This window comes from Penaeus chinensis, chromosome 1, assembly GCF_019202785.1.
Source record: "Penaeus chinensis breed Huanghai No. 1 chromosome 1, ASM1920278v2, whole genome shotgun sequence".
NCBI classification, from domain to species: Eukaryota; Metazoa; Arthropoda; class Malacostraca; order Decapoda; family Penaeidae; genus Penaeus; species Penaeus chinensis.
The window spans coordinates 32,571,378-32,598,877 of NC_061819.1; the positions used below are offsets into that span (position 1 = coordinate 32,571,378).

Consider the following 27,500-nt stretch of genomic DNA (forward strand, 5'->3'; position numbering starts at 1 on the left):
AATTGCCACCGAGCACTAGCTGTATAATGGGATAACACTTCCTACGGCGGTGAAGAATATTACAATCTCACACTCAGAACAGTGTCTGGTCGATTATATATTTCCACCAATATCATGTGTATCCCTGTTATCTTTTCTGTATTGAAAATCATCAGGTAATATATACTTCTTGCCTACATTCATTAGTATCGTTGTCAGTATTACTTTATGATGTTACTTTTATAAATAGACAGAAGCGGTCAGTACTCCTTATGATTGATAACTTCACTCCTGAAAATATTTTTTATTACCATAGTATGTCTTTACGCCTGAAAATAGATGTTAATCCTGTTGAGCCCTGTTCCCTTAAATTTGTTCTTCACAGTTCAACCCTGGTTTTATATTATTGGTGTCTTCACCTCTGAAAACTGAATTTTAATAAGAATGATATCTCCACCCCTAAAAAAAAATAATAGTTATTGATAGGTAAGCGTGTTTTCAGTATTGCGATGCATTCCTTTTATTTCGTGATGTTGAGCAAAATAAAAGTTATGTGAATACATTCTAGGCAAACGAAGTGATTCATAGAACAATGATACCAGGTCAGAAAACATTCTCTGAATTATTTTGCTAAAATTTTGTTTTGTCAAAACTAGTACTCTCTTATCCATAGGTAATGGTTTCATGTATTAAATGATGTAAAATGTTACTAGTTTTCTGGTTATTTTTCGTTTAAAAATCAAATGGAACAACTTCAGTAACAGGCGTGCTGTCGGTGCCTTGGCAACACTGCGAAGGCGTGAGTGTTTTGGGAGCCTCATTGATTCCTGACTTCGCCGTCTCTTATTATAATTCCAGAATGTCGAAGGAACCCGATCAGGAATTAAAGAAGGTGAGTGGTACAAGGCTAGCAAAGGGGAGCAGACGACTATCGCGAAAAGAATGCTACAATAACTCAGAGGAATGAAGGCTTGAAGAGTCTTTTAGGAAAGTGTGCTCACGAATTGCATCCTTACCCTTTTTAGGACACACCTATTTGTAATGCTTGTTCTTATCTGTACTTCCCTCAAAGACGCCGATGCAGTTTTTCGTAGGAATAACAGATGGAATTCGCCTTACACAATCGTCTGGAAATTTTGCTATTTTTGGTATTCCTCGTGAGACGTTGATCCTATTTTAGTGAATCCAGGAGAGTGTCCCGCGATATTAATGCAGGGAAAGCTCCTCACGCTAATGGCAATTATTTTCCCTTCCCATAAAACATTAAAAGGGAATTGGGTTAATGTTACTGAGAGCGACAAGCAGGGAGAGAGAGGGATATGGAGACTGCCGTTCTATGGAGCACTAAAATTGGAGTAATAAACGACACAGGTACAGCTGCTCTTGCCTCATATGTACTGTGAAATGTTGAAAATATCCGCCACAACAACGCCCTCACAGCCAGAGCTCATATGAGGTTTTCTCCAAATTGCCACGAAGGGGTGTTATAGGGGCTTGCCACCTTGTCTAGGGAATAAAGAGAAAGCAGGAAAGTTTAAGTTTGGATTTCAAGTTTCACACAGCCATCCAGCCTTGCAATTATTATTTCTTGGTTTAATTATTCACAATGCAATAAGGGAGGGTATTTGTAACCAATAGTGATGAACGCTCCAGAGACTTAAGTTCTGAACCCAAAATCCAAGTCTTACCTTTCCTATCTCCTATTTATTCCCTAGATAGGAGGGGGGCAAGCCCCCCCCCCCCTTTTCATGCCAACTTGCAGAAAACTGTAGCTGTGTGATGGTGTTATAGACTTAGTCTGTGAGCAGTGATATGCAGTGGGTATTTTTGTAATTTTGCAATAACTATGAGGCCAGGGCAGCTATACCTCTGTTGTTTATCACTCTATTTCTTATGCTCCATAAGATGGCAGTGTCCATTTCCCTCTATCTTTGTGCTCTCAGTAACAGTAACTGTAATAAGTGTGGCTCTCTTGTTCTTGTTCTTGTGAGTCTCCTCTTCCATTGCAAATGATGTTAAAGAAACTGTAGGTAATTATTTATGAAGTGCCTTAACCTTTGAGACTAAGTCCCTGTTACTCCAGCCACTTCTGGAAATCCACAAACAGCACTGTAAGAACCAAAACTTTTCTAACTCAGGGTTACTCACCAATTTCTGTATTTCTCTAATCAGGACTCCCACCTGATCACTGTGGACTTACTCTCTACAGGGCATTTGTTGCAACACATTTTCTTCATTTCAAATGTTATTTCTTTTTCTGCATAAGCATTTATTACTTTTATTACCATTTTCTAAGGTCAAAATGTCATTTGATATGCTGTATCAAGATAACAACAGAATGATTCCTTGCACAAACTCCATATCATCAATCTAGGTAGTCGTATCTCTGTTATAATATAGAGTAACATTTTGTTACTTTTTCTTATTTTTTCATGATATTCAATTTTAAGTAATACACCATGGGCCACCAGTGATGATAGGCAGGAGCAGGATCCTGAGCATGGAAACAGTGTCCTCCCAGGCGCTGGCGCTCTTCCAGTCATGCCTCACAGATGGTACTGAGGGAAATAATGCAGGAGCCCCTTCCTAAATACCTACTGAATCTAATGACTCTCCAAGAATTTTTTGCAATTGTGGCCAGTCATTCCTGACACCCTGGCCTTCAGGAAAAAATTTAATGATGCCATGTTCTGGTCACCCCAGCCCTCAGCCAATTTTTTTTGGCTGAGGGCTGTAATGTAATGGTGATGGTCATGTCACCTAGCTCCTAGAAGTTGAAATGCAGATATATTTGAAAATTACCTTTTGCATAAAGCCATAAAGAAAAGAAAGAACTTTGGAAATATATGAAAAGTATGCTTGCAGTTAAAGCAAGTGATTGTAAAAAAATCTTGGTTTGGGATTTTGTCATTAACAGGATTGTTTGACCATTCCATGTGACTTGAATTTAATATTGATATCTAAAAGAATATGTGTATTAATTGGAGGATATCACTCAAATATATAAACAAATTGCAATAAAATTGCCATTACCAGTTATTTATTAGCTACAAAGTCCATTCCAAAATACTACAGCATTCAGATGCAATTTTGACAAGTGTTGCAATAACAGGTGACTTCAACAAAGCTTGTATTGAATTTCATATAACTTAGAAAATCAAGTGAATCAGACTCAGAGTCAAGGAAAATGTTGAGAGAGAGAGAGAGATAGAGAGAGAGAGATAGAGAGAGAGAGATAGAGAGAGAGAGATAGAGAGAGAGAGATAGAGAGAGAGAGATAGAGAGAGAGAGATAGAGAGAGAGAGATAGAGAGAGAGAGAGATAGAGAGAGAGAGAGATAGAGAGAGAGAGAGAGATAGAGAGAGAGAGATAGAGAGAGAGAGAGATAGAGAGAGAGAGAGAGAGAGAGAGAGAGAGAGAGAGAGGGAGAGGGAGAGGAGAGAGAGAGAGAGAGAGAGAGAGAGAGAGAGAGAGAGAGAGAGAGAGGAGAGAGAGAGAGAGAGAGAGAGGGAGAGGGAGAGGGAGAGGAGAGGGAGAGGGAGAGGGAGAGGGAGAGGGAGAGGGAGAGGGAGAGGGAGAGAGATAGAGATAGAGATAGAGATAGAGATAGAGAGGGAGAGAGATAGAGAGGGGAGAGAGATAGAGAGAGAGGAGAGATAGAGAGAGAGAGAGATAGAGAGAGAGAGAGATAGAGGAGAGAGAGAGATAGAGAGAGAGAGAGATAGAGAGAGAGAGAGATAGAGAGAGAGAGAAGAGAGATAGAGAGATAGAGAGAGAGAGATAGAGAGATAGAGATAGAGAGAGAGAGAGATAGAGAGAGAGAGAGAGAGATAGAGAGAGATAGAGAGAGAGAGAGATAGAGAGAGAGAGAGAGATAGAGATAGAGATAGAGATAGAGATAGAGAGAGATAGAGATAGAGATAGAGATAGAGATAGAGATAGAGATAGAGATAGAGAGAGAGAGAGAGAGAGAGAGAGAGAGAGAGAGAGAGAGAGAGAGAGAGAGAGAGAGAGAGAGAGAGAGAGATAGAGATAGAGATAGAGAGAGAATGTCACTCATCAGATGTAATGTAAACCCTGTGTGTGTGTGTGGGGGGGGGGGGGGGGGGTCCGGCAGAACAGATAATTTCTCCTTCCCAGTAACGCCACTATTGACCTTAGCTGTTGATGCAGCAGATAATTTCAAATAATCAAATCAAATCCTTCCCAGTAAAGGGACTTGAACAAAGCCTTGACTGAACTGGACCCCTGTCATACTGCAGTGTTGATAGGATGATCTCTTTATTCCTGTTATTGTTTAAGTTGCTGCTATTGTAACTATTATTTCTGTTGTCATTTATTCTTCTCCCACTACTGATCTGTCCACCTGATATATTGGCATAGTGGTCTACCAGTGGGACCACTTATTGTGGGCCATGGATGGTACACAACACGCACAAAATATATATTTATTCCCTCAGCATGACATGGGCCACCCATGTGGCTCATGGTTGTTTGCCACCCATGAATCATGTTTTTTTTTTTTTTTCTTTCTTTTTTTTAGATAAATAGAGGAAAGTACTAATATACATATATCCACAGGCCTTCATGGAACTTCAAGGAAAGATGCAGGAAACCAACCAAAAATTAAGAATTGCAGATGTGCAAGTAGAAAGTCTCAAAAAACAGATTGTTCATGCTCAACTTACAGACAAGGAAATACAGGTTAGTATTTCTACTACAGATATTTGTAGATTAAACCTAATTGTGATTATCCTAGCTTTACCATTATTATGAGAGATATTGATGTATTTTTCACCCTTCATTTAGTAAAGCATTTGTTCCATTAGTCTGGGACATATTTTTCATTGTGATTTGCCATGCGTTCCATAAATGTAATGTGCGATTTTCTGTTGTAGTTTAATTACAATTTTTATTTTCCTTTCAGAGTCTGGGAGATAGCACAAGAGTTTACGATAGTGTGGGTAGAATGTTTCTTTTGACAGATATCCCACAGATTCGAGAAAATTTGAAAGCTAAGGTTGAAAAGTGTAATGAGAAAATTACCAGCTTACAGGTGTGTTACTTTATTAAAAGTTTAATTCTTAAAATTCAATATAAAAGTTTTGTTTTGCATTTTGTCCCAGGATTCCATCTCAAATTACTACTCTATTTGAAAGTAGATATTTATGGTTTGTTCAGAATTGTTACTTTAACTGTCTTACCTATCAGTATGTGTATTAAGCTAAATAATTGTTTATCTTTTATATTCTATTTATACCATATAAGTAATACTGTTTTAACTTCCTTTCAACAGGCAAACAAGGAATACTTGGAGCGCAGTATGTCAGAGAGTCAAAATAACTTGAGAGAAATGATCAAGCTCAAGCAGTCCATGGGTGTGGCTTAGAGGGCTGGCGCAGGTTTTATGTTCTTTATAAAAATCATCATTAATCTCAACTAATTATTCCCAGGTGTTGTAATTATTTGGCAATTATTAAAACAACACTTGTGGAAAATTGCAGAAAATGTCTCTGAAAATACGTAAATTCTTTCCCCCCCTTGTGATTTGGATATAAGTTTGACTGAATTGTCGCTTTTACAGTGGGTGATAGTTCAAAAGCACTGTACTTATTGAGAATCACTTCAGAAATTTTGTGTAAAAGATCCTCTATTGAATACTTTTACTCTAAATATTAGATTACTTGTTTTATTTCCCTTATATGTGTAATATGAAATAAAGGAATTTCAAAACCCATTGAGGGTTTTTAGATGTTCCTTACTAATGTAATAAAGATTGGTAAGAAAATGTTTACACTTGGAATGTAAGTTTCCATATCTGACTTATATTTGATTTTTTGTTTTTATGGAAGTTAACTAGACTGAAAGAGCATTTACAGAAAAGAAAAAAAATGTGTGTGTGTGTGTGTGTGTGTATATATATATATATGTATGTATGTATGTATGTATGTATGCATGTATGCATGTATGTATGTATATTACCCAAGAGTCTGTCATCTTAAGCAAATAGAGAATTTACAAAATTGGACAGAATGCTTGCACAGTAGTAGAGTGAGCAAAGCATCATTATTAACCTTTGTTAAAAGTTTGTGTTACTGAAAAATATATTGATAGTGGAAAAAGTGTATGCTGTAATGTATTTTATATTTGCATATAGGTTTTAAATAATATGCAGACAGGAAAATAAGATGCTTGGAAATACTGCTTGCTGAGATTGTTTGTATATGACTGTTAAAAAAAAATCATCTTGATAGTTACTTCCTTAGCCTTAGCTTTTCATACCCCCCCCAGTCCCTTGCTCGTTGTTGTCGTGGGGGTGCTGAGGAGATGGAGACTGAGGCACAATGTAGGGGATCACTCCGACCTTGGACCTCAACCCTCGCCACAACTAATTTTGCATTCTCTTCTTCAACCCCTTCCTCTATCCCTTATCCTAATCATTACCTCAGACTTACCCTTTTTGCCACAATAATTTATAATGCTATATGAGCTTTGATGTCTGGCCTTTGTTTTAGCCATTAACCATTCTTGAATCTACATTCTTGTTCCTTTCCCCGGGTGCTTTGCCCCCAATCTCTACCCTATCCCTATATTATGAATACACCGCTAATGATGTTATATGTTGTTGTGGTAGAAAATTTTCAAACAAAAAAAAAACCTCGGTGAAATGGATAATCAAAACTATAGGCCTCAGTGTTCAGATAAGCCTACTTCTTGTATGAGCAATAAGAAGGGGGTTCTGTTCATACTGACTGCAACTGGAGATCTCTTCATTATTGAGAATTTCATAAAAGTTTAAAGTATCGGATTGTCTTTGAATATTTAATCCTTATTCATTGCCTATACTGGGAACACAAATTGCTCATCAAACTTTTTTTTAACTTTCATTACTTATCCCTCTACCTTCCTACAGAGGAATAAGTGTAGATATACTTGGATTGATTAAGAAATTGACATAAAAAGTAGTGGGTAAATATAGAAGTGTGCTTTTAAGGTAAACTAATATTCAGTGGCAGGTCAAAGGGGAAGGGGGCCTTAGTGTGAGAAATTCCACCTCCACATTTCTCCACTCGCATGAATACCCTCCTCTCTCATTCCCCTTTTCCCCATCTCCGAACCCCTCCTGTTCTCTGTCCATTCAGTCCCTCCATGGCTTATACCTTGCCCCCATATTTGCTCCTCTGTCTTCCTTGACCCACCAAAATCAAATATTCCTCCTACTGTCCTTCTCACCCATTTCCATGACTATGCCTCCACTCATTCCTGCAGTATTCACGTCTACACTGACGGCTCCAAAACCACCTCCGGTGCTGGTTTTGCAGTAATCTTCCCAACTTGTACTTTCAAATACCCCCTCCCTCCTGAATCTAGTGTCCTTACTACAGAACTGTATGCACTCCTTTTTGCCTTAAAACACATATACTCACTCCCCTCTTCCTCTTATACAATTTTTACTGACTCCCGTAACTCATTAACTCTCATAAAGTCAATACACACGACCAACCCCCTTGTTTGTAAGATCCAGAACTGGTTGTTCTACCTGTCCACACGTCATAAAACAATCAAATTTTGCTGGGTACCCAGCCATGTTGGAATCCCCGGCAATGAACCGGCAGATACTCTAGCACGCTACGCTGCTATGTCCACATCAAACCAACCATGTTTCTCACATATCCCTGCCACGGATTATTACCCACACTTTAATACCTTCTTATATAATCAATGGCAATCTTTTTGGTCAAGTCTCCACACTAATAAATTACATACTGTAAAACTGTCAATCTCCTGGTCAGCTCCATTCCATCGGAACAGACGTTGGGAGACAGCTCTCGCCCGCTTACGCATTGGCCACACCCGTCTAACACAATCCTATCTGATGTCACACTCCAATCCACCCCTATGTCCCTTATGTAATGTTCCTCTTTCAGTCCCACATATTCTATTGTCATGCCCACGTTTTGAAGCAGCCCGTACCTCTACTTTCTCCCACCTAATAGACATCCCAACTTATCAGACATCCTTACAGAATCTCACACTTTCTGCTTTGACAACCTGTTTTCCTTCCTCAAACGCATATATATCCTTCACTTAATCTAACCCTTTACATTACCTCATCCGACCCTTACCCATTCACTCACCAATTCCTTAACCCAGCTTTAACAACTAATCACTAACCCAACCACCCTTCACTAACATTAACTATAGTGCTACATGACCTTAGATGTCTAGCACATTTATTTTGCTTTTAACCATTAACCATCCACCTCCACAACAGAGTACTAGCAGGTCACAGAAACTTATGAATAATTTACATAGCAATATAAATACAGTTGTCCCAAATTTGGAAATATAATAGGTAAAATTATATATGTATACTACATTCCTCACTTGATCATTGTTGTTGTAGCCTTGTCATAGTTATATCCAAGTCCCAAGCTCATGCATTATATACCCTTACTGACATAACTGGCAACTGTTTCCAGTCTATAAGGATAGGTCAGACAGTGAAAATTACTTACTTCTCTACCTCACTGACTATGTTGTACTCTACCTCACTGACTATGTTGTAGTATCAGTACTGTACTACATTAATCCCCCCAGTGGCCACCATATGTGCCCCAACACTATTAATAAGATTACCTGCTGTAGAAATGAACACCATGAGGTTTATATGGCCCTCTTTGTGCCCAACCTGATCATGACCATTCAAACTGCTTTGCACAATCAAGCACTGTGCCAATTGTGGTGGCTCCCATAATGTATAATATACATCATTGGATCCACCATAGTTGACAAATGTGTGTGATTGTGCAGAGCAGTTTGATCAATCATGACGAGGTAGGGCAATTAGAGGGCATTGGGCAGTGGAGCAGCAGTGTATGGCAGGGTGTCCTAGATGCCAAAAATTCTGACACAATTCATGGGGCAGGTTGTTACGACAGGCATTCTCCACCAATATAAACATCAAAAGGTGGTCATGTCTATGGAAAGTAATCTTATCAATATTAGTGAAGGACTTTTAGTGGCCTCTAGAGGGAATAGTCTATGAGGCAAGTAAGTCTTCTCTACAATCAGACCAATCCTTGTTGGAGACAAGGCAGTTTCTTGGGGAGATTGAGACAATTCCAGGGAGGGATGGGTTTGCCAGGGAAGTCAGTCAGAATTGATAGTGCTTTAGCTTGGGATTGGATGTTACTGTGACATGGCAGGAACAATCGGGGGCAGCTGCTGAAGGAAACTTTGCCTACTTGTTTTTGGAGGCATTGCTGGAAGAAGTGTTGTCAGAGTAAGGGGCCATAGAAGGGATCATGAAAATTGATCCCATTTGACTGGGATCAAAGAGGTTTGTAGATAGATGGGGACATGTGGAAGAGATAGTAGTGTTGAGAGAGGTGGACAATAAGGCTGCAGAGTAGTAATAAGGGAGAAGGGGGTAGTAGATAAAAAAAAAAGCTGTTGGGGTGGAGGAGATGAAGTAGAGGATGTTGGGGGAGGAGGAATGTTACCTGGAGGTTAAGTAATGACCTGAATGGATGATTTGGACTGGACTGAGGTGATAGTAGGTGCTGAGGAGGAGTAGAAGTAGCAGTGTTCAGAGTCATGGTCAATGGAGAGTCTGGGATCTGGGAACCACAAGTATTAAAGTCAGTGTGACTAGTTGATAAAGGGGCAAGCCTCATTGCCCCTAATAGGGGTACAAAATCTTCAATACTGGCCATGGTAAGCCTAGAGTTGGGAAGAGAAACAGTCCACCCCTTAGGGCCCTAAGAGGTGGACTGTTTTTCTCCCCAATATACGCCAGGCTTGAGGTGTGAGGGCTAGACAACTAAAAGTGTCCATGGCTACCCTCTGCCCTTCATGACTGGCACAAAGTCATCCTTTCATCCTTTCAATATGGCTCACACACTTTAGGAAGTGTATAGTAGAAAGGGTTAGAGAAGAGAAGGAAATGGAAAGGGAAGAAGAAAAACTTGCAAAATTAGTTGAGTCGAGGGCTGAGGCCCAAGGTAAGGGTGAACCCTAACACTGGGTCCCAGTCTCTGTCTCCTAGGTCTCCCCATGGCAACAGCAGCAAGGGATTGGGGGTATATATACACAAGCACGCACACACACACACACACACACACACACACACACACACACACACACACACACACACACACACACCCACAACCACCCACCCACCCACCCACCCACCCACCCACCCACCCACCCACCCACCCACCCACCCACCCACCCACCCACCCACCCACCCACCCACCCACCCACCCACCCACCCACCCACCCACCCACCCACCCACCCACCCACCCACCCACCCACCCACCCACCCACACCCACACCCACACCCACACCCACACCCACACACACACACACACACCCACACACACACACACACACAATTTTACAGTATACAAGTCACTGTCTTACAAGATACAACTTGAATTTAGTATTTTTAAGTTTCCTCTCAGAGGGACCTACTGCTCACCCTAGAAGACATGGTCACAATTTATGGTATATGTACCACCAGTAGTACATTTGCTCTGTTCTGGGGATACAAATGTGCTTGACTGAATAGTATTTTTTTATTTATTTATTGAAAATATTCTGCTGTGACAACATCTAAGCTCAATGGAGTATTCAAAATATAGTAATAGGGTGGGGCAGAAGGCGATGTCTGTGGATTTCTTGAATGGTCAATGGTCAAAACAAACAAATATGCCAGACATCAAATGTCACACAGGAATATGCAAAAAGGGTAAAAATGAATTAATGATTAAGTTAAGTGGACAGTAGAAGAGATGACGAAGGGAAGGAAAAGGAAAGGAGAAGAAAGACCTTGCAAATTTAGTTGAGGCTAGGGCTAAGGTCCAAGCTAGGGTTGATCCCTACATTTGGCGTCCGTTTCTGCCTCCTAAGCACCTCCACAGCAACAATGAGCAAGGGATTGGGGGCGGGCACTGAATAGTAATGTGATCTGATAGGCCTATAAAGTAACCATCATCCCTGTTTGTGTATCTGTTTTTGGCCAATCTCAGTTACTTTTAAATTTTCTTTACTTCTTTCTTTAATTTCATTATGCAAACAATAATGTATAATTAACTCAATTCTGATGGGTATGGGATGTATGTACATGCCATGCCCACTGTGAGTTACTTGTTTAATTGTTTTTACACATAGATGGCTACTCTTGTACTAAGTCACCAATGATCCAGTTACGTGTATTGCCTGTCTCGCCCATTTACCCTTTTCAATGATTTACAAAAATATTTTACGTTATATTATTTGGCTGTTACTATTGTTTATAACATTAATAATATAATAAAAGTAACACCATCGATATTCATAACATTAGTAAAAAAATGTGTTTCCTGCCAATTCAAGGAAAGGTGAAATTTTGTAAGGTCACAAGGTCTACTAATTGACTCTTTTGTGGCTAAGCACTGTGCTGAGACATTTCACAAAAAAATAAAAAATGAGCACAGCATTTTCCCCGGCAGCTTGTGGTTTATTATCTTACTGTTAGTATGATGGTATGTTTGAGTAGTGTGCCTAAACCTATTCACGACAGGTATGTCACGTGTCCGTGCCATGCCCAATGAGTTTACTTATTTAATTGTTTTTACACATAGATTGTTACACTTGTACTAAGTCACCAATGAGCCAATTATGAGTACTGCCTGTCTCCCCCGTTTACCCTTTTCTTTGATTTACGAAAATATTTTACATTATCTTATTTTGCTATTACTTATGTTTATAACATTATAGTAATTATAATGTTTATAATGAAAATAACACCATCGATATTCACAGCACTAGTAAAAAATACATTTTCCCGCCAATTCAAGGAAAGGTGAAATCAGGTAAAGCAGAACCATCTATGTGTAGAGACACTTCACAAAAAATATAAAAAATCAGCACAGCATTTTCCCCATTTTTTATTAATTTTCCCTGGTGGCAATGGGTTAAAAGTAAAATTAGAATTTGATAGTGAAGCATCAAGGACTGAAATTATAAGAATAATTACTACTCTGTAGTTAGGATCACCGATTGCCTTTGTTACTCCTTTTTCTTATTAATATCATAAATTTATTTTTATATATATTTAGTTTTTACAAAGTTAATACCATCATCATTCCTTGGGGCTCCTATTTAGATATAATGCATGCTGCTGGGGCAACCTAAGGGTCTCCAAACATGTGGGTTCAGGACCTGCCACAGCCAAAGGATATTGAGGGCTTCCACTCAGGTAACAGTCTTGCTCTTCAAAGTTTTTCATAGATTATTTCTACAGGTGGTAGGGTAGTGACATAAAAAATCATCTTTTGAATTTACTCTCATTCAAGTCTGTAAATGGATACACATAAAATACAGCTGCTTCTATATGCAAGATAAATGTTGTGTGACTTATTTCAGGTTTAAATAAATAAAGCCAATAAACACTAACTTAGCAACCAATTCACTATAGCACCAAAAATTTCCACAATAATAATCATTACATAACACATTGATAACAGTAATACAACCTGTAACTTTCACAGTTCTTAATTCCCTGAGTCTGATCTCAAAGCCTTGTTTAAAAAAGAAAAAAAATATAAATGGAAGGGAGAACTGTGAAACAGGAAAAAGTACATTAAAGAGTTTTACATACAAATCCAAACTTTATATACTCTAAATATTTTAGAAAATCTTGAAGCATAGACATGGTCAGTACAGTCTCGTCTCAACATAACAGAGTGAATTGTAAATGAAAAAAGGAAAATACACAATGTTAATATTTACAAATTGTAGAAATTATCTGTTTTCTGTATCTGGTGTGAAGAAAGGCTTCCCTACTACATGCAATTTGTAACCAACTCTCAGCATGAGGCATGTACACAACCCAAACACAAACCAGGCCAGTTGCTTTGTCACTCACTCGGAAATACAGTGCTGTAATAAGAATAACAATAATTTAACAATAACAGAATTAGAATGGTTTAAATCTAGTTAAACAGGTTGACAACTGCAGCCTCAGAAATTCAAAACAATAATGGGTGTAATGTGCCACTGTTAATTACCATGGTTGCACTCTATAATACACACAAACTTGGATCAATGGGACTGCCTGATTTTCAGACTTTGCCCATTGTTAACATCAGTTTTTAGGAATCCTTGTACTGAGGTCCCTGATGTTACGGGAAACTGTATGTTCATGATAATAACCTTTTAAATCATTATTTTTTTCTTGAAATACAGCCAATTCATACAAGAGGGAGGGAGAGAGAGGGAGAGGGAGTGTGTGAGATAGTGGGTGAAAGGGAGGGAGAGGGAGAGAGAGGGGGGGAAGGTAATACAACTCGCTTAAGCACCAAGCAGGTAAAAACTGACAAACTTCTAAAATGGAGCCAGATAATGCTGGTTAAAAATATAAATAGGTTAAATCTCTGTGAAAGTTCACCTAGGACTTAAATGAGATCTGGAAACCTGCAATACAACTTCTGTGGAATTAGGAGCATCTCTGCTACTTTGAGAGTAGATACAGGCACGTTCCAATCTAACCAATTTGCCTAAAACAGAAATCTCAAGAAATATGACTATTCTGCTTAAGACAGATATCACAACAAACTTATTTTTCAAACATTCAAATGCTAGTGGGAAAATACAGAGAAAATTGCAAATTGTTGCATGAAAAAACAATCTTGCATAATTATTAGTCATTATCCTGCTGTAACACTATTTCCAAAACCTGCAGTCCATTTTCTGAAATATTTTTCTGCAGTAGCCTTCTGACTATTTCCTACTTATTTCAAGTAAAAGTGTCACCAAATTCTTCAAGTTTCAAACAAGTTACATGCATAATGATGTGATACCAACATACAAAACCTCACAGATATCACATCCAAAAGTGTGGTAAAAGCATGTGTCTAAAAACATCTAGTCATGATTCATGCTCTTCCTTTTCAATAATATTACTGAATATTAAGGCATTTAGTCTTTAAATATAGGCAATTTTCATAATAAAAGGCCATCATGTTACAACATCATGAAATTCACCGGTTGGTAATTTACAAAAAGGTTTAAAACCTGAACTCCATCTGAGCACCAACTGTCACTCTATTGCTATGATACTTCTCACTAATAAGTAAGGCAATATCATTTCTTCCCCTTGCCTACAAAAGAACTTTTCATTCATCTAAACTAAGCTTAAAATTAGAGTAAGTGGGTTGGTCCACAGATCACATATCAAGCAATAATGACAACTACTCAGTATTTCATTTAAGGCTGATATAAGTTATACTTTCCATGAATGACCATTAAATGTATTTCCTAACTGCAAGAAATTAAATAGAAATAATCAGTAAACTTTTCACTATGAAATTCATTTAAAATTATAAAGGAAATTATTGAATTTAAGGTGAATACCAACTTCAACTATATTAAATATTAAGTAATAAAAATCACAACACCCATAAACAGAAAATGTATCTAATTTGGTAAAAGAATCTGTTTTTTCCCCACTGGTGCTGGGTATGTGCACCGTCCGCTGTAGTTCTGTTTTGTCTATTCTGTTTACACGAGGATGAATTCGGAAGCGCTTAGTCACCAAGAAGTCAGTTACTAGGCCTACTTGACCTTACCTGTTAAACACATTGCTTGAATTATTGGGATCTGTTTTATTTTTCTTATACTATTATTATCATTATCATAAATAAATACAAATTTCATGTAAAAAATCCTCTTATAGGGTAAAGAGCTGAGATCAGGTAGGCCTAGAAAATTACTCGTTGGTGACTAAGCCCTTGTGGAGCTATCTGTGTAAAGGAAATTAATAAACTGAAATCACAGATGGCATGTATATGTCATTCCAGTGTCAGTGGGTTAAATGCATATCTGTAGTAATAAATATGATGCTTATTTATATACAAAATGACACACATTAAAGCATACTTCAACCACTGCCATAAAAAGAGAAAAGTAAATAACAACAATAATGTAACAATTCCTAAAACCAAAACTGTAATTATGTGGTCTCTAATGAAATTCAGGCATATTTCTGCATATCTGTGTGACTGAATTGTAAAACTCTGTGTTTAAACTTTAAGTGGCTAAATAACAGCTTTCATGTACATAACCATTATCTCTACTGTGATTCCTAAATATTAGACATCCAGACTGGAACATCCTACATACAAAATTTAGAAACACGAATCCCTAACATATTTATCTCTTTATGTTTAACACAATCACTAAAATCCCTAAATGCAAACATTGAGGCCATGTAAAGGTGATCCTAGTCAATTCCAAGTCTAAGGATATCTGAATTTTCCAAGATCTCAACCTTAGTCTCTTCTGCCTTTTCTGACGTCTGCTGCTCCAGAGTATTGGCCACCATTGCACTGGCAACTGTGTCTGTGCCAATGCTGATCTTGTTTCGCCAGTCAAAGCCACGGACAACAATCTGTAGCGGAAAAATTACAGGTTGTTTAACCTTGAAGTCTACTACTGTGGATGTTATTTTTATCTAACTATATTTATTTCTGAACTGAAAGTGAAATGTGATTTTACATATCTATGAAAATCAAACAAATTAAAGAATTGTTGATATTTAAAAAAAAAGATGCAATTTTTTTTTTTTTTTTTTTTTTTTTTTATAGAAAACTTTGTGGAAAGGATGTTAAAGACACTGCTAACTGCAGAATTTACTTGTTTTTTGTTAAATTTAAATAAATAACATTCATAAATGAACTTGAAAGTTTTAAAAAATTGCCTAGTTTGATAGAAATCCAAATTCCCTAAACTTCAAGAATGATAGTACAATACATATACACACACAATGAAAGTGAACCTAAAGTATATTGCCTCATGTGGTGGAGAGAAAAGAGGAGGAGAAGAAGAAGAAGAAGAAGAAGAAGAAGAAGAAGAAGAGGAAGAAGAAAAATCCTACACATACTTCACAGACTTTATAAAGGACATGGTGCTCTCAGTAGGGCATGAAATTAAATCCTACCAAGTCCAAGGAAATGATTGTGAGTTGGTCTAGAACACCGTTGCCTCAGCATCCAAGTCTGCTGATTAATGGACTCTTCATCACTTCAGTGGATACTCTAAAGCTCTTAGGTATAACCCTTGATTCAAAGCTTGCACTTGAATTGCAGATTATGAATATGGCCATGGCAGTTTCATCTAGATTAGGCATCATTTGCAAGTGCAAGAAGATTTATGAAGATGACGACATTACTCATAGATGCTTCTCTTCTTTTATTGTGCTTCATTTTGAGTATTGTTCTCCTGTGTGGTTATCTGTTGTAGTGTCACACTTATGACTGCTTGATTATTCTTTAATTCCATTAAAGTTCTCCTGTCTGACTTAAATCTGGACGTTGGGCATTGTAGGGATATTGGGGCTCTTTCAGTCTTATACAAGCTTGTAACTGTTAATTCACATCTTCCCTACATTTGATACAAGTCAACTGTCTACTTCTATGTTTTCTAGATGCTTTTTTACTGCTTTTTGTAGGCTTTGGAATATATTGTCTTGAGAGATCATAATTTCTCCGATTCTAGATAAATTTAAAAGCTTGGCTAGTAAGTATTTACTACTTAAATGGGAGATGATTTTTTTTTTTTTTCATAGCTGTGTTTTGACGTGCTTTTGGTAGCATAATTCTTGAATTTTTCAGTGTAGTTCTTTGTATGGCTTACCATAATAATAATAATAATAATAATAATAATAATAATAATAATAATAATAATAACAATAATAATAATAATCTCTTATTCAGCAAGAGTCAAGTGAAAATCCAAAATAATTTCAGGGTGGCTACAACAACCAAGGTTTGTCATACTGCTGCTATACTGCACAATAGTGTACATTAACTGCCTTGCCTATAATAATGACACATGACTGACAGCTTCTTGTCAGTCATGTAATATGATTATTTTGTATATATAATAAAGTCATCAACTAAGGAGTAAAAAAATGTGAGTCCACGCACTGCTAGTACAGTGAAATGTAGGGGATCTATAAGAGGCAAGACCTACTTTGTATCTCCAAGCTCAGGGCTTTCCTTTCATACCTGTGCAATCTTCTCCATGGGACGTGATTCCTGTCTATCGCAAAGGAGAATAGATGGGCGGTAGATGGAGAGACGTGGAAAATTAAGCTCTGTAACCATGTTCTCTACTTCACCTGCAATGGGAAATATAATAAATAAATAAAAGCATTCATATCTTCTCACAGAGTACAATTTTTCATAAGTTTATAGATGTTTTGCACCATGATGTAATGATATAATGTTCACTTTAATTATCTTTTGTAAAATGTCTCTTTACACAGATGGCTCCACAAGTGCTCAACCACGAATCAATTAGTAGATCATGTGACCTCTCCTGATTCCACCTTTCCTTGAGTTTTCAGGAAAAATGTTGTTTTAATAATGCTATTGAGACTGATGCTATTATCATTACAGATATCACAAATTTCATAATGTTATTATTATTACTAATAGCAATATAAGCTAAGAGAGAATATGTCCAAAAAATCAAGAAAAAGGGCAAACTAGTGAGATAGGTAGTACTAATAATTGACTCCTTTGTGACTATGTACTTGTAGAGCCATCTATGTGTAAAGACAATTAATAAACTAAACTCACAATGGGCATAACATGCCATCTCTGATGGCAATGGGTAAATGATAAATTTACAAGTTGCTAATGTCAGTGTTTTGCTTAACAATAATATGCCTTACATCCAAACTAAGAATACCTTGTAATCAATTACATAACAGCATAAATATGTGCAAATATCTAGAAAATTCTCAATTCCAAAAAGTGTATAAACAGCAGAAAGAATATAGGATGTTAATTACACATTATTTGGTATCTTATAATATCTACAAAAAATATCTGAGATCCAATATACAGTATGAGATATTAATTTACAATTCATGATTCAAGCACAGGTAAGTTGGTTTGACCAGATTCAACTTTATTGGCTAGCTAATCATAATCATAAAATTCTAAGGATTCAAAGAGCTCATCAAATTATGTAAACTAAGGACTGAATATAATTATCAGGCACGAAAAGAAATAACTTTAGGTCAAAGATACAATAAATTTTAAATACAAAAGTTCTATAACAAAAATTACCTAACCTTATAATTTCAAAAAGCAATTTCTAATTTTACAATATTTCATACCTCAATGTGTATTTCAAAATTATATGTAATGTAACTTAGCAATTATGTATTCCATTTAATCATCGACAAAATTTGTAACACTATCACTACACACCTACTTTTGTTAAATGCATACAAAATTGCAATTATCATATAATTTGTGATTGAAATCACACACTGGCATAAGTTTACTTTTTTATTTCTATATCTATTTCTACTTCTATGAAAACATGCTGTTCCTTTTAACCCTAGGATCTGAATGACATGACCACTATGTCATGAAAAAAAAAATTGGCTTCAGGAGCGTGTGAGGTGAACATGCTATTATGGGAAAATTTAGCTGTGGGCTGGGGTGATGGGATCCTGCCATTGTGAGAATTTCAGCGGAAGGCCAGGATGATGGGAATGAATTGCTAAAAGTGCACAAAGCTCTTGGAAGGTGATTAAATTCAGTGGGCATTTAGGAAAAGGCTTTTGCATTACTTCCATTTATAAATGAGTATGGAATATACCATCTGTGAGCCATGACTGAAAGAGCACTGGTTCCAGGGAGGACACTATTTCCATGTTCAGGATCCTATTCCTGCCTGCTGTGACTGGCACTGCAGGTTGTATTACAGAAAATTGAACAATACAAATTTTTATTTTAAATGTTACTCATTGATAACATTATTGTAATGGACTACTATGGACTACCAAGAGATGTGATATAGAACCTGTGCAAGGAAAAGTCTATTACCATCTGGATTGAGCAAATCAAATGACAAATGCAGACATATGGAAATGGCAAAAAAGCTAAATATGCTTATGCAGAAAAAGAGAAAATAATATTGCAAAGGGAAAGCATGGAGTCTTGTCACCATACATAGGTGTTTGTGTGCACCCAGCCTATAAACCGCACAGTCAACAGAGTTGCCACTCAAATAAGCCTAATGCCTGTATTTTGGGCCACATGCAGGTAGTGAATCATCCAGATCCAAGGGGTTGATACAAAAATCTCAACCTAAGATAAAAAGCTTCCATGAATTTTACCTTTTGTTTTTTGATAAAGGAAATGGGAATTTTTATTGGCTCCCGTCGAGGACACCAGATGGAAGTGTGAGCATCCACTGTCCTTCAACAGCTTTGCAGCACTGAAGACATAGTCTCTGTCCACTCGCACAAAACCCTTAGCACCAGCCTTGCCTCTTGTGGTTCCTAAGCAGCTGTAGGCAACCTGATGGATATCAATAATATAATTTAACATGCACATAACCTAAATGATTCTTAAGGTTTTAAAATATGAAATCTTTCTTTTAATTCATTACATTCATACTATTACACCTGCAATTAGCTTACATAGAACATTATCAGATACCTTTTACTTATCCTTACAATGCTATTAAATTATTTTGTAACACAGTTACCCTAAATATTTTCTACTTATGAACCTTTGCAATCCATTTCTTTGTTCTCTTTCTAACCTAACTTCTTCCCATACTGACCCTGGGTTATTTATCTGCTTGGGAAATGAGTTGCAAATATATAGATATATTCTCGCTTCTGGAACCCTTTTATCCACAATGGGAAAAGAACCTTCACTTCTGAGTGAATATACAAAAGTTACATCAGTGAAAAGTAAAAAATACAGACCAATTCCTAAAAACATCATAAACAGCAAAAATGATTTTCCTTACATCCGAATATAAATGTTAATAGCTATAGGTACAGGACCTGGCTTCTGAATTTCTATATTTCTATCTATACAAGGGGGAGAGCAGATGTTTAGGTGGCAGGAAGTTACTGGAGTGTGGGTTATGGAATCTAGGTCGCCACATATCTCAGTGACAGGCATCTTAAGCAAGCCGTAATCCACGTGACATACTTTACATTTGGTTCTGGGAAGAAATCTCACCTGGCTAGGTTTGGTTTAGGATTATATTAGGTAAGGTAGAAGGAATTGCAGCTGCATGATCTGTTTTGTTTTTATCATCAATGCAAAGATATGTAGCAACTTTGACTTTGGCACCAACACTCCTAGAACCAATGCTTAACAGTGGAAACTCAGATTACAAGGAAGAGGTATGTCATAACATAAAGCTAATATCACAGTGATAAAAAAATGTAATAAGTATTAAAAGTAGTAACATTCAAATTATCTCTCTCTCTTGATACATATATATATATATATATATATATATATATATATATATATATATATATATATATATATAAATAAATAAACAAACAATTAAATAAATAAATAAACAAACAAACAAACAAACAAACAAACAGATAAATAAATAAACACACACACACACACACACACACACACACACACACACACACACAGACACAGACACAGACACAGACACACACACACACACATGTATATATATATATATATATATATATATATATATATATATATATATATACACATACAAATATGCATATATATATTTATATATATACATATATATATATGATATATATACACATATATATACATGATATATATACACATATATATACATATATATATACATACATATATATTTATATATATATATATATATATATATATATATATATATATACACACACATATATACACATACATATATACATAATATATATATATATATATATATATATATATATATATATATATATATATATATAGACACACACACACACACACACACACACACACACACACACACACACACACACACACACACACACACACACACACACACACACACACACACATACACACATATATATATACATATACACACATATCTATACATTTATATATTGCCCCATCTCCTTCCACCATCCATTTTCACTTGGTGTCATTTGATTATCTGATTAACAAAGGTATTTTTTTTTTCCTTATCTTTACTTAAAAGCAAGCATCAAGTCACAAAGAAACCTTTCTCTCTTACCCTAGGGTATCACAAGAGAGAGAGAGAGAACAAGCTAAACAAATGTAAAATATAGGCAGAGGGAATCAACATACTGTTATATATGTATGGATAGTTTTTAAGTTCCAACAAAGAATAAATGATAACCTGGCAAATACCTTCACAGCAGTCCCTTTGAGCAATAGGAAAAAAACTGAATATGGAACTAAAGAATTAGAAACAATCACTATACTTAGCAGTATATAAATTTATTAATTTTCTAACATAAAAAATAAATGTAGCAAATAAATCATAATATGAATATGATATAAATGTCAATAAACATAAATAAATCTCAAGATAACACAAGAGACAGTCTATTACATAATCAGAGGCATGTAGAGACAAACTGAAAGACATACCTGTACATCTTTAAAGGCATCTATGTGGTTGTCAAGATTTTCAAAATCCACTAATTTTTGTTCTACTTTTTCATTCTGAACATCTAACTCCCTTCTTGTAATAAGAGTGACATGGGAAAAGCCAGGGCTGTTGATGAGTTCCTGCACCAGCTGCCTGCCGATCTCCCCTGAGCCTCCTAGCACCAACGCTCTGAGTCCTGGCCCACTCATGATCTATAAAGACATGTTAAAAAAAAATGAATATATACAGTTAAGTGTTATAGTATCAACATTCTCCCTAGTTATTTTTATATATGAAATATAGCCACATGCAATAAGTGATGTATTCATTACATTTAAATCAAGGTTCATAAAGTTTCAAGACATTTTCAATTTGTTGGTACAGTTGTAGGGACCTTTAGAGTGTTTCTCAAGTCCACCAAATATATATAGTGTGAAATTCTGAAAGTGAAATCCTGAAAGGTAAATCTTGTTAAATCTTGAAACAAGGAACATACAGACATAAAGAACTAAGGTCCAACAACAGTGACTCAAGTGAACTCTGTGCCTTTGTTACTCCAGCAAATGAGTTAAAGATCTCAATCATACATATTCTGGAAAGACAGAGCGGTTAATGTTACCGAGAGTGATACACAGAGATGGAGGAAAATGGACATTGCCATCATATAAAGCATAAAAAATAGAGTAATAAACAACACTGGTACAGTTGAAGCGACCTCATATTTACCGCGAAATAACCACTACATATCACGCCTCAGAGACTAAGTCCACAATACCCTCAAACAGCCAGAGTTCTTTATTGGCACTTTAAAAAAAAAAATGCTAATAAAGGGGGAGCACAGGGGGGCTTGACTCCTGTCTTGGGAATAAATAGAAGGTAGGAAAGGTTAGGTTTGGAATTTTAGGTTTGAATGACAGCCTGGTTTTGGGACCTCATCTCTGGAAGGTGTCGCTCTTGGCAACAAATACCAACAGAGCTTGTAGATTGAAAGTCGAAAAAGCTGGGTGAGAATAACTGTGGGACCTAGTCCCTGGAAAATACAGTCCTATTTTCAGGAATTATTAACACAAATACAAAACTCAATAATTCTATTGAAGAAAACTATGACAAACAGCCTTTTTCAAACAATAATCAATACAAAATTTCCCCATGTTGGGGTAGATCAAATCATGGCAAGGTAACTTTTCTGCAATATGAGATATTAAAAACTATGTGACAAAATTGCATGCTGCCTCTGACTCATTCTCCAAACCTCCATCCTGAGAACTATGTGCACATACATTAAGGGTTCTCAGGACTGGAAAGAATCAATTACTAGGCCTAACTGATCTCATATATTATCCTACTCTGATCTTTTGTAAAGAAAATTTTTCATTTTGATTACCATAATTGTCAATAATGATAATATAATAACAATGTCACAATACTAACAAAAAAAACAAAACCAAACCAACAGTGGACAGAACATGTATCATGAACTTACCACACAGGGAATTATTATAATCAATACATTATAAGACACTGCGGTTAGACGATATATATGCCCTACCTGTGTATGTAACCTACGTTTTCGGGAAGATTTGGTGAATAAATATTAATTAACTGATATAGACACTGCTCGCATCCCTCCCTTGGCGTTAATCACTCATTCCTGCCATGTAATGCTGACTCTTCATGTCATTAGATATACTCATCGTCACCTGCCATTTTGCATTTAAAATAAACGAAAAAGCATCCCGATATCTACTCATTATATCCTCGAACCACGATGCTCTTTGATATCACCTACATTTAGTAAAATTCAAGCGTCGGACGTCACAGACCCTCCTCCGCCCGTCCAGAGGCTCTTTGATGACGTCGCTTCCTCTCCGGCGCCGCGGCCTCCGCCTCGTGCCTCTGCCTGCAGCCTCAGGAACTAAGGGGCATTATTCTTGGTGTTTAAGGGCTACGGCCATCAAGTCACCAACGTCAAGAACTATGAGTCACTATTCTCGATGTTTAAGTTCCACGATCCTTCTCCATTACGTTATTCATTTGCCCCATTTCAGATTTCCTCTTAGTTTTTATTTAAATTGGGTTCTGCCATTTCCTGCTTGCTTTGCATTAAAAATGCATGCAATAAGATCTGGGGTATATCCCCGAGGAAGGAAAGTAGGAATTTCTCAAAGAATATTTGTTATTGAGAAGTTAAGAGAAATGTCAAAGTATTGCCCTTAAGACTTTTATTTTTCTATAGGCCATAGGTCGCTTAGGCTTATAATTCTTCTGTGGTTATTGCCCCTCTATCCTTCTGTGGTTATTGTCCCTCTATCCTCAAAACCCTTATAGAGGGTTACTCCCCGTCTGCCACACATATCTTTATCTCTGAAATCTGGGAGGTAATGTTATCACTAGCTGCAAGGGGGTCGTGCTGGGACGGATCGATTAGTAGCCGCGGCCTGGCAGTTAATAGATTAAGAACCCGATTTAGGCTGAAAATTGTACGTGTTGCCTGTTTCCTGTTTATTTAGCATTGATCCTACATAATTATTTTCTTAAAAGTATCAACATCAACCTTGCTTATTCATATTTCCCTTGTGTTTATAAGTTTATCTCTGCAAGAGGCTGCTTTCATGGGTGTAGCTTGTCTGTTAATCATCAAGATCACATGAAAAGTTATTGACGGGTTGTGATAACACATGGCCGGGCACCAACTAGTTAGATTATAGTATTGATCTGGATCCACTTACAGATCCAGGATGATTTTCACACACACACACACACACACACACACACACACACACACACACACACACACACACACACACACACACACACACACACACACACACACACACACACACGCAATATATGTATATATATATATAAATATATATATATTATATATATAATATATATGATATATATATCTAAGTATTTTCAGCCATTTGAGACCTTATAATGTTACTATTAGTAATACTAAATTGTTATTATTAGAGGCGCCCTAAATGTTCATGCATAAGCATGTAATGTTACCACTTGTAAAACAACGCGTCCAGCTGTACAAATTACATCTATTAACACAATTTAAGAAAAGGTTTACAACAGAAGAGTAGGTTTACATGCCACTTATGGTGTATTTAAAAAAATATTTATGAATGCATGTGAAAAAGGTATAAGATTATACTTTCACGCTCAAATGAATCAATAACACCTAAGAGAAATATCTTTGGCAGCGTTCGTAAAGGGGTTAGAAGCCAGAGCAGTACATTCGAATTTGTAAACATTTTGATAAGCAGCAAGTAATTTCTTCATAGCTCCGAAATGACTAAAATAATATTTCGTTTGTCTACCGCACAAATTATATTTATCAATCGGACAATCGGAGGTAACGCCAACAAGGGCACATATCCCCATGCACTCTTCGTTTCCACCTATTAGGGTCCTTCATGGCAAACTACAAGGCAGGGCCTCGGCCCATTTCTAGCTCCTAACGTCACTTTTGATCAATTTGTCAAAGCCACGACTTTCAAGGTCGTCCCAAAGGTCTCCTCAACCTGGGATTGTTTTAAATAAAGACAATCTGGTGAGCAGGATCGTCCTGAACGAAGTAAGCGAGATGCCTGTGTAGCCTAGGTTGGCCACCCGTACGATATGATCTGGCAGAAGGACTGTTGCAATAGGCATCAAGACAAGAGTCCAAGGCATAGAAAAGCATCCATGTTTCTCTTCCATAGAGTAAAATAGGCTGTACCGGCATCTCGAAGTACTCTCGTCGAAAGAATGGCTAATCCATCTACTGACTTCCTCGTCTGACAGGCCTATTATGAACTACGCTACCGATGTATGTAAAACTCCCTGTAACTTCAGTATCCTTGCTGCAAGTGCACACCGACTGAGCAGGTTCAAGAAGGCCTTCAGAGTTCTGGGTATTGGTCTTGGTCAAGGAGACATCTAATCCTTGCCTCATTCCTGAAGTTAGACAGGCCCCCATTATGTTTCACAGCATTTTCAATACCAGCATACAGGGGTGCGTTTAATCTAATAATCCTCAGGTTTATTCGTGATATGCCATTTTAAATGCTTTCTTCAGGTCAGTGTAGGCTGCAAGCAACCCGTGACCGAACTCAAGATGGTGTTCTACAATGATTTGGGATACAGTCTACTGTGGAATAAACCCGGATTGCTGCAGCACCTGGTGGTTCATCAGCTGATCTCTGATATGTCGTCGAAGGATGTGAGTAAGAACCTTCCCACTTCCAGAGAGGGATGACCAGACCGCTTGACAGGTCCAGGGGGATGATACCAGACTGCCAGGTGGCAGCCAGGATAGCATGCAAACCCTGCACCATAGGTTCACCACCAGCCTTTAACAATTCAGTAGGGATGCCGCAGCCTTACCAATTCTCAGCATAAAGAGCGTCATCCTAACTTCAGTTATAGTTAGTGGTTCTTTACTGATGACTCAGATCACAACACCAATCTGAGATACTGAGCAGACTGCAGTCACCTGTAAAAATGGCTTAGCGTTCAACTTAAGGGTTGGTACACAGACCGAAGGTCTGCTCCAGGCACACTTCCTCTCTTTCTGCTTGTCCATGCAAAACACCTTAGAGTGACCACTGAACCATTAGGGAGTTTTGAAGTAGAACTGTAAACCCTACAGTTCTAGAGGATGTGAACAGTCTCCTTGGCCACATTTCCTGCATCACTGTACCATCTCTAGTGGCATCAAGCAAAGCGCTAGTGCTAGGAACCATAAATTGTTAGTCTCTGGAACTTAGCAAATTCCCTGAATGGGAGGCCATTCTTGCTACAGTCTGGCATCTCATAACCAGTTCAGTCATAGCATTACACCGCATTGAGGTCACTAGAACAATGCAAATGTATCACTAAGGGTAATGTTTGTGAATTTTCAGCATGATTGATGGTCAAAACAAATTAATGTGCCAGATATATAGGTCAGATGGCATTTTGACAAAGTACTGAGGCAAAAAGTGTAAACATTAGTTAGCGATTAGGATAAGTGGACAGAAGAAAGGATGAAGAAGTGAAGGGAAAGAAAAGGAGAAGAAAAGACCATGTAGGAGTCATTCCCCACATTGAGCCTCAATCCCCATCTCCTACCCCCCCCCCCCCCCCCAACGACAGGGAATTGGGGATCCCACCTAGCACCCTGTCGCGTCCGGGATTTGCTGTCTGAACGGCCGAGTTCATGATGTCACTGCGACGTCATCGCCTGAATAGGCCCAGCTTCTTGCGCATGCGTGGCAGTTTTATCACCCAAGCCCTTCAGTCGCAAACTCGAGCTTGATTTATGCCAGATGTGACATTTTTTTCAATTTAATAATGATACGCATCGCTTAACATGCGATAGTCACAAATAATGTTTTCCCCCTAGAAATTTAATGTCTATCCGATTCAACATTCTAAAGAAAATACACTTTACAAGCTAAAACAAAATCCAAACTGTACGCACAGCCTCACCATTTCCAGACATAAACAGGCTACTGTATCATATATCATAAGTTTTGGTAGAAAAACCCACAATGTAAAACTAGATTTATTAAAAATGAGACAACAGTTTCGGAATCCACCTGGATTCCATCTTCAGGTCTTTAATAAATCTTGTTTTACATTGTGGGTTTTTCTACCATAGTATCAACACGGTAGAGTGTTTTCTCCTTTCATCATAAGTTTTATATGGTGTATACATCTTATGTTCTCATCCCCGAGGAAGCAGTCCCCTCAACTCTCAGCCGTTTCAGTCCCTTCAACAGCAGTGACAACCAATTATCCTGCTGCAAAGAATGGGTGTTCCAAGGCCCCACCCGGACGAACTCTTCCAGTCATCAGATTTGTTGACCCGTTTGACTGACTGACTTCTGAAGTATCGTCAACTATTTCAATCCTATTGGTTTTATTTTGACTTCATCTTCTCCGGCCTTATATATATAAATAAATTTGGTTTTGTGACTACAATTATTCGGGGTCACCTTCCTTGGTCTTGTGACTTCATCTTCTTCAGTGTCATCGACTACAGCTATTTCAATTATTGATTTGGTCTAAA

At 37.3% G+C, this 27,500-nt stretch overlaps 2 protein-coding genes across 4 annotated transcripts; one reads left to right on the forward strand and one right to left on the reverse strand.

Annotated features, from left to right (window-relative positions):
• Positions 1-756: 756 nt before the first annotated feature.
• LOC125028829 (prefoldin subunit 1-like) lies at positions 757-5,659 on the forward strand. The gene is made up of 4 exons (XM_047618365.1): positions 757-871; positions 4,561-4,683; positions 4,907-5,035; positions 5,276-5,659. Exons 1-4 carry the CDS (start codon positions 839-841, stop codon positions 5,366-5,368), a joined length of 378 nt encoding a protein of 125 aa, XP_047474321.1. The 5' UTR covers positions 757-838; the 3' UTR covers positions 5,369-5,659.
• Positions 5,660-12,296: 6,637 nt separating this feature from the next.
• Positions 12,297-23,374, reverse strand: LOC125025641 (oxidoreductase HTATIP2-like). Of its 3 annotated transcripts, none has more exons than XM_047613723.1 (5): positions 23,241-23,374; positions 21,451-21,663; positions 19,170-19,353; positions 17,038-17,150; positions 12,297-15,419 (listed from the first exon to the last, which is right to left on the reverse strand). In XM_047613723.1, exons 2-5 carry the CDS (start codon positions 21,658-21,660, stop codon positions 15,252-15,254), a joined length of 675 nt encoding a protein of 224 aa, XP_047469679.1. In that variant the 5' UTR covers positions 21,661-21,663; positions 23,241-23,374; the 3' UTR covers positions 12,297-15,251. The 3 variants fall into 3 exon arrangements, with proteins under 3 accessions (XP_047469679.1, XP_047469699.1, XP_047469690.1); XM_047613743.1 differs by lacking the exon at positions 23,241-23,374 and adding an exon at positions 23,018-23,133; XM_047613734.1 differs by lacking the exon at positions 23,241-23,374 and adding an exon at positions 23,001-23,122.
• Between the last annotated feature and the right edge of the window lie 4,126 nt (positions 23,375-27,500).

Bases quoted from the DNA above. Each gene is read 5' to 3' on its own strand.
- LOC125028829 (XM_047618365.1), top strand. From the start codon at position 839: ATGTCGAAGGAACCCGATCAGGAATTAAAGAAG. The intron at 872-4,560 runs GTGAGTGGTACA...ATATATCCACAG, and splicing joins CCGATCAGGAATTAAAGAAG to GCCTTCATGGAACTTCAAGG. The intron at 4,684-4,906 runs GTTAGTATTTCT...TTTTCCTTTCAG, and splicing joins TTACAGACAAGGAAATACAG to AGTCTGGGAGATAGCACAAG.
- LOC125025641 (XM_047613723.1), bottom strand. From the start codon at position 21,660: ATGAGTGGGCCAGGACTCAGAGCGTTGGTGCTAGGAGGCTCAGGGGAG. The intron at 19,354-21,450 runs GTATGTCTTTCA...GATATCCATCAG, and splicing joins ATGCCTTTAAAGATGTACAG to GTTGCCTACAGCTGCTTAGG. The intron at 15,420-17,037 runs GTATGAAAGGAA...TTTCCGCTACAG, and splicing joins CCATGGAGAAGATTGCACAG to ATTGTTGTCCGTGGCTTTGA.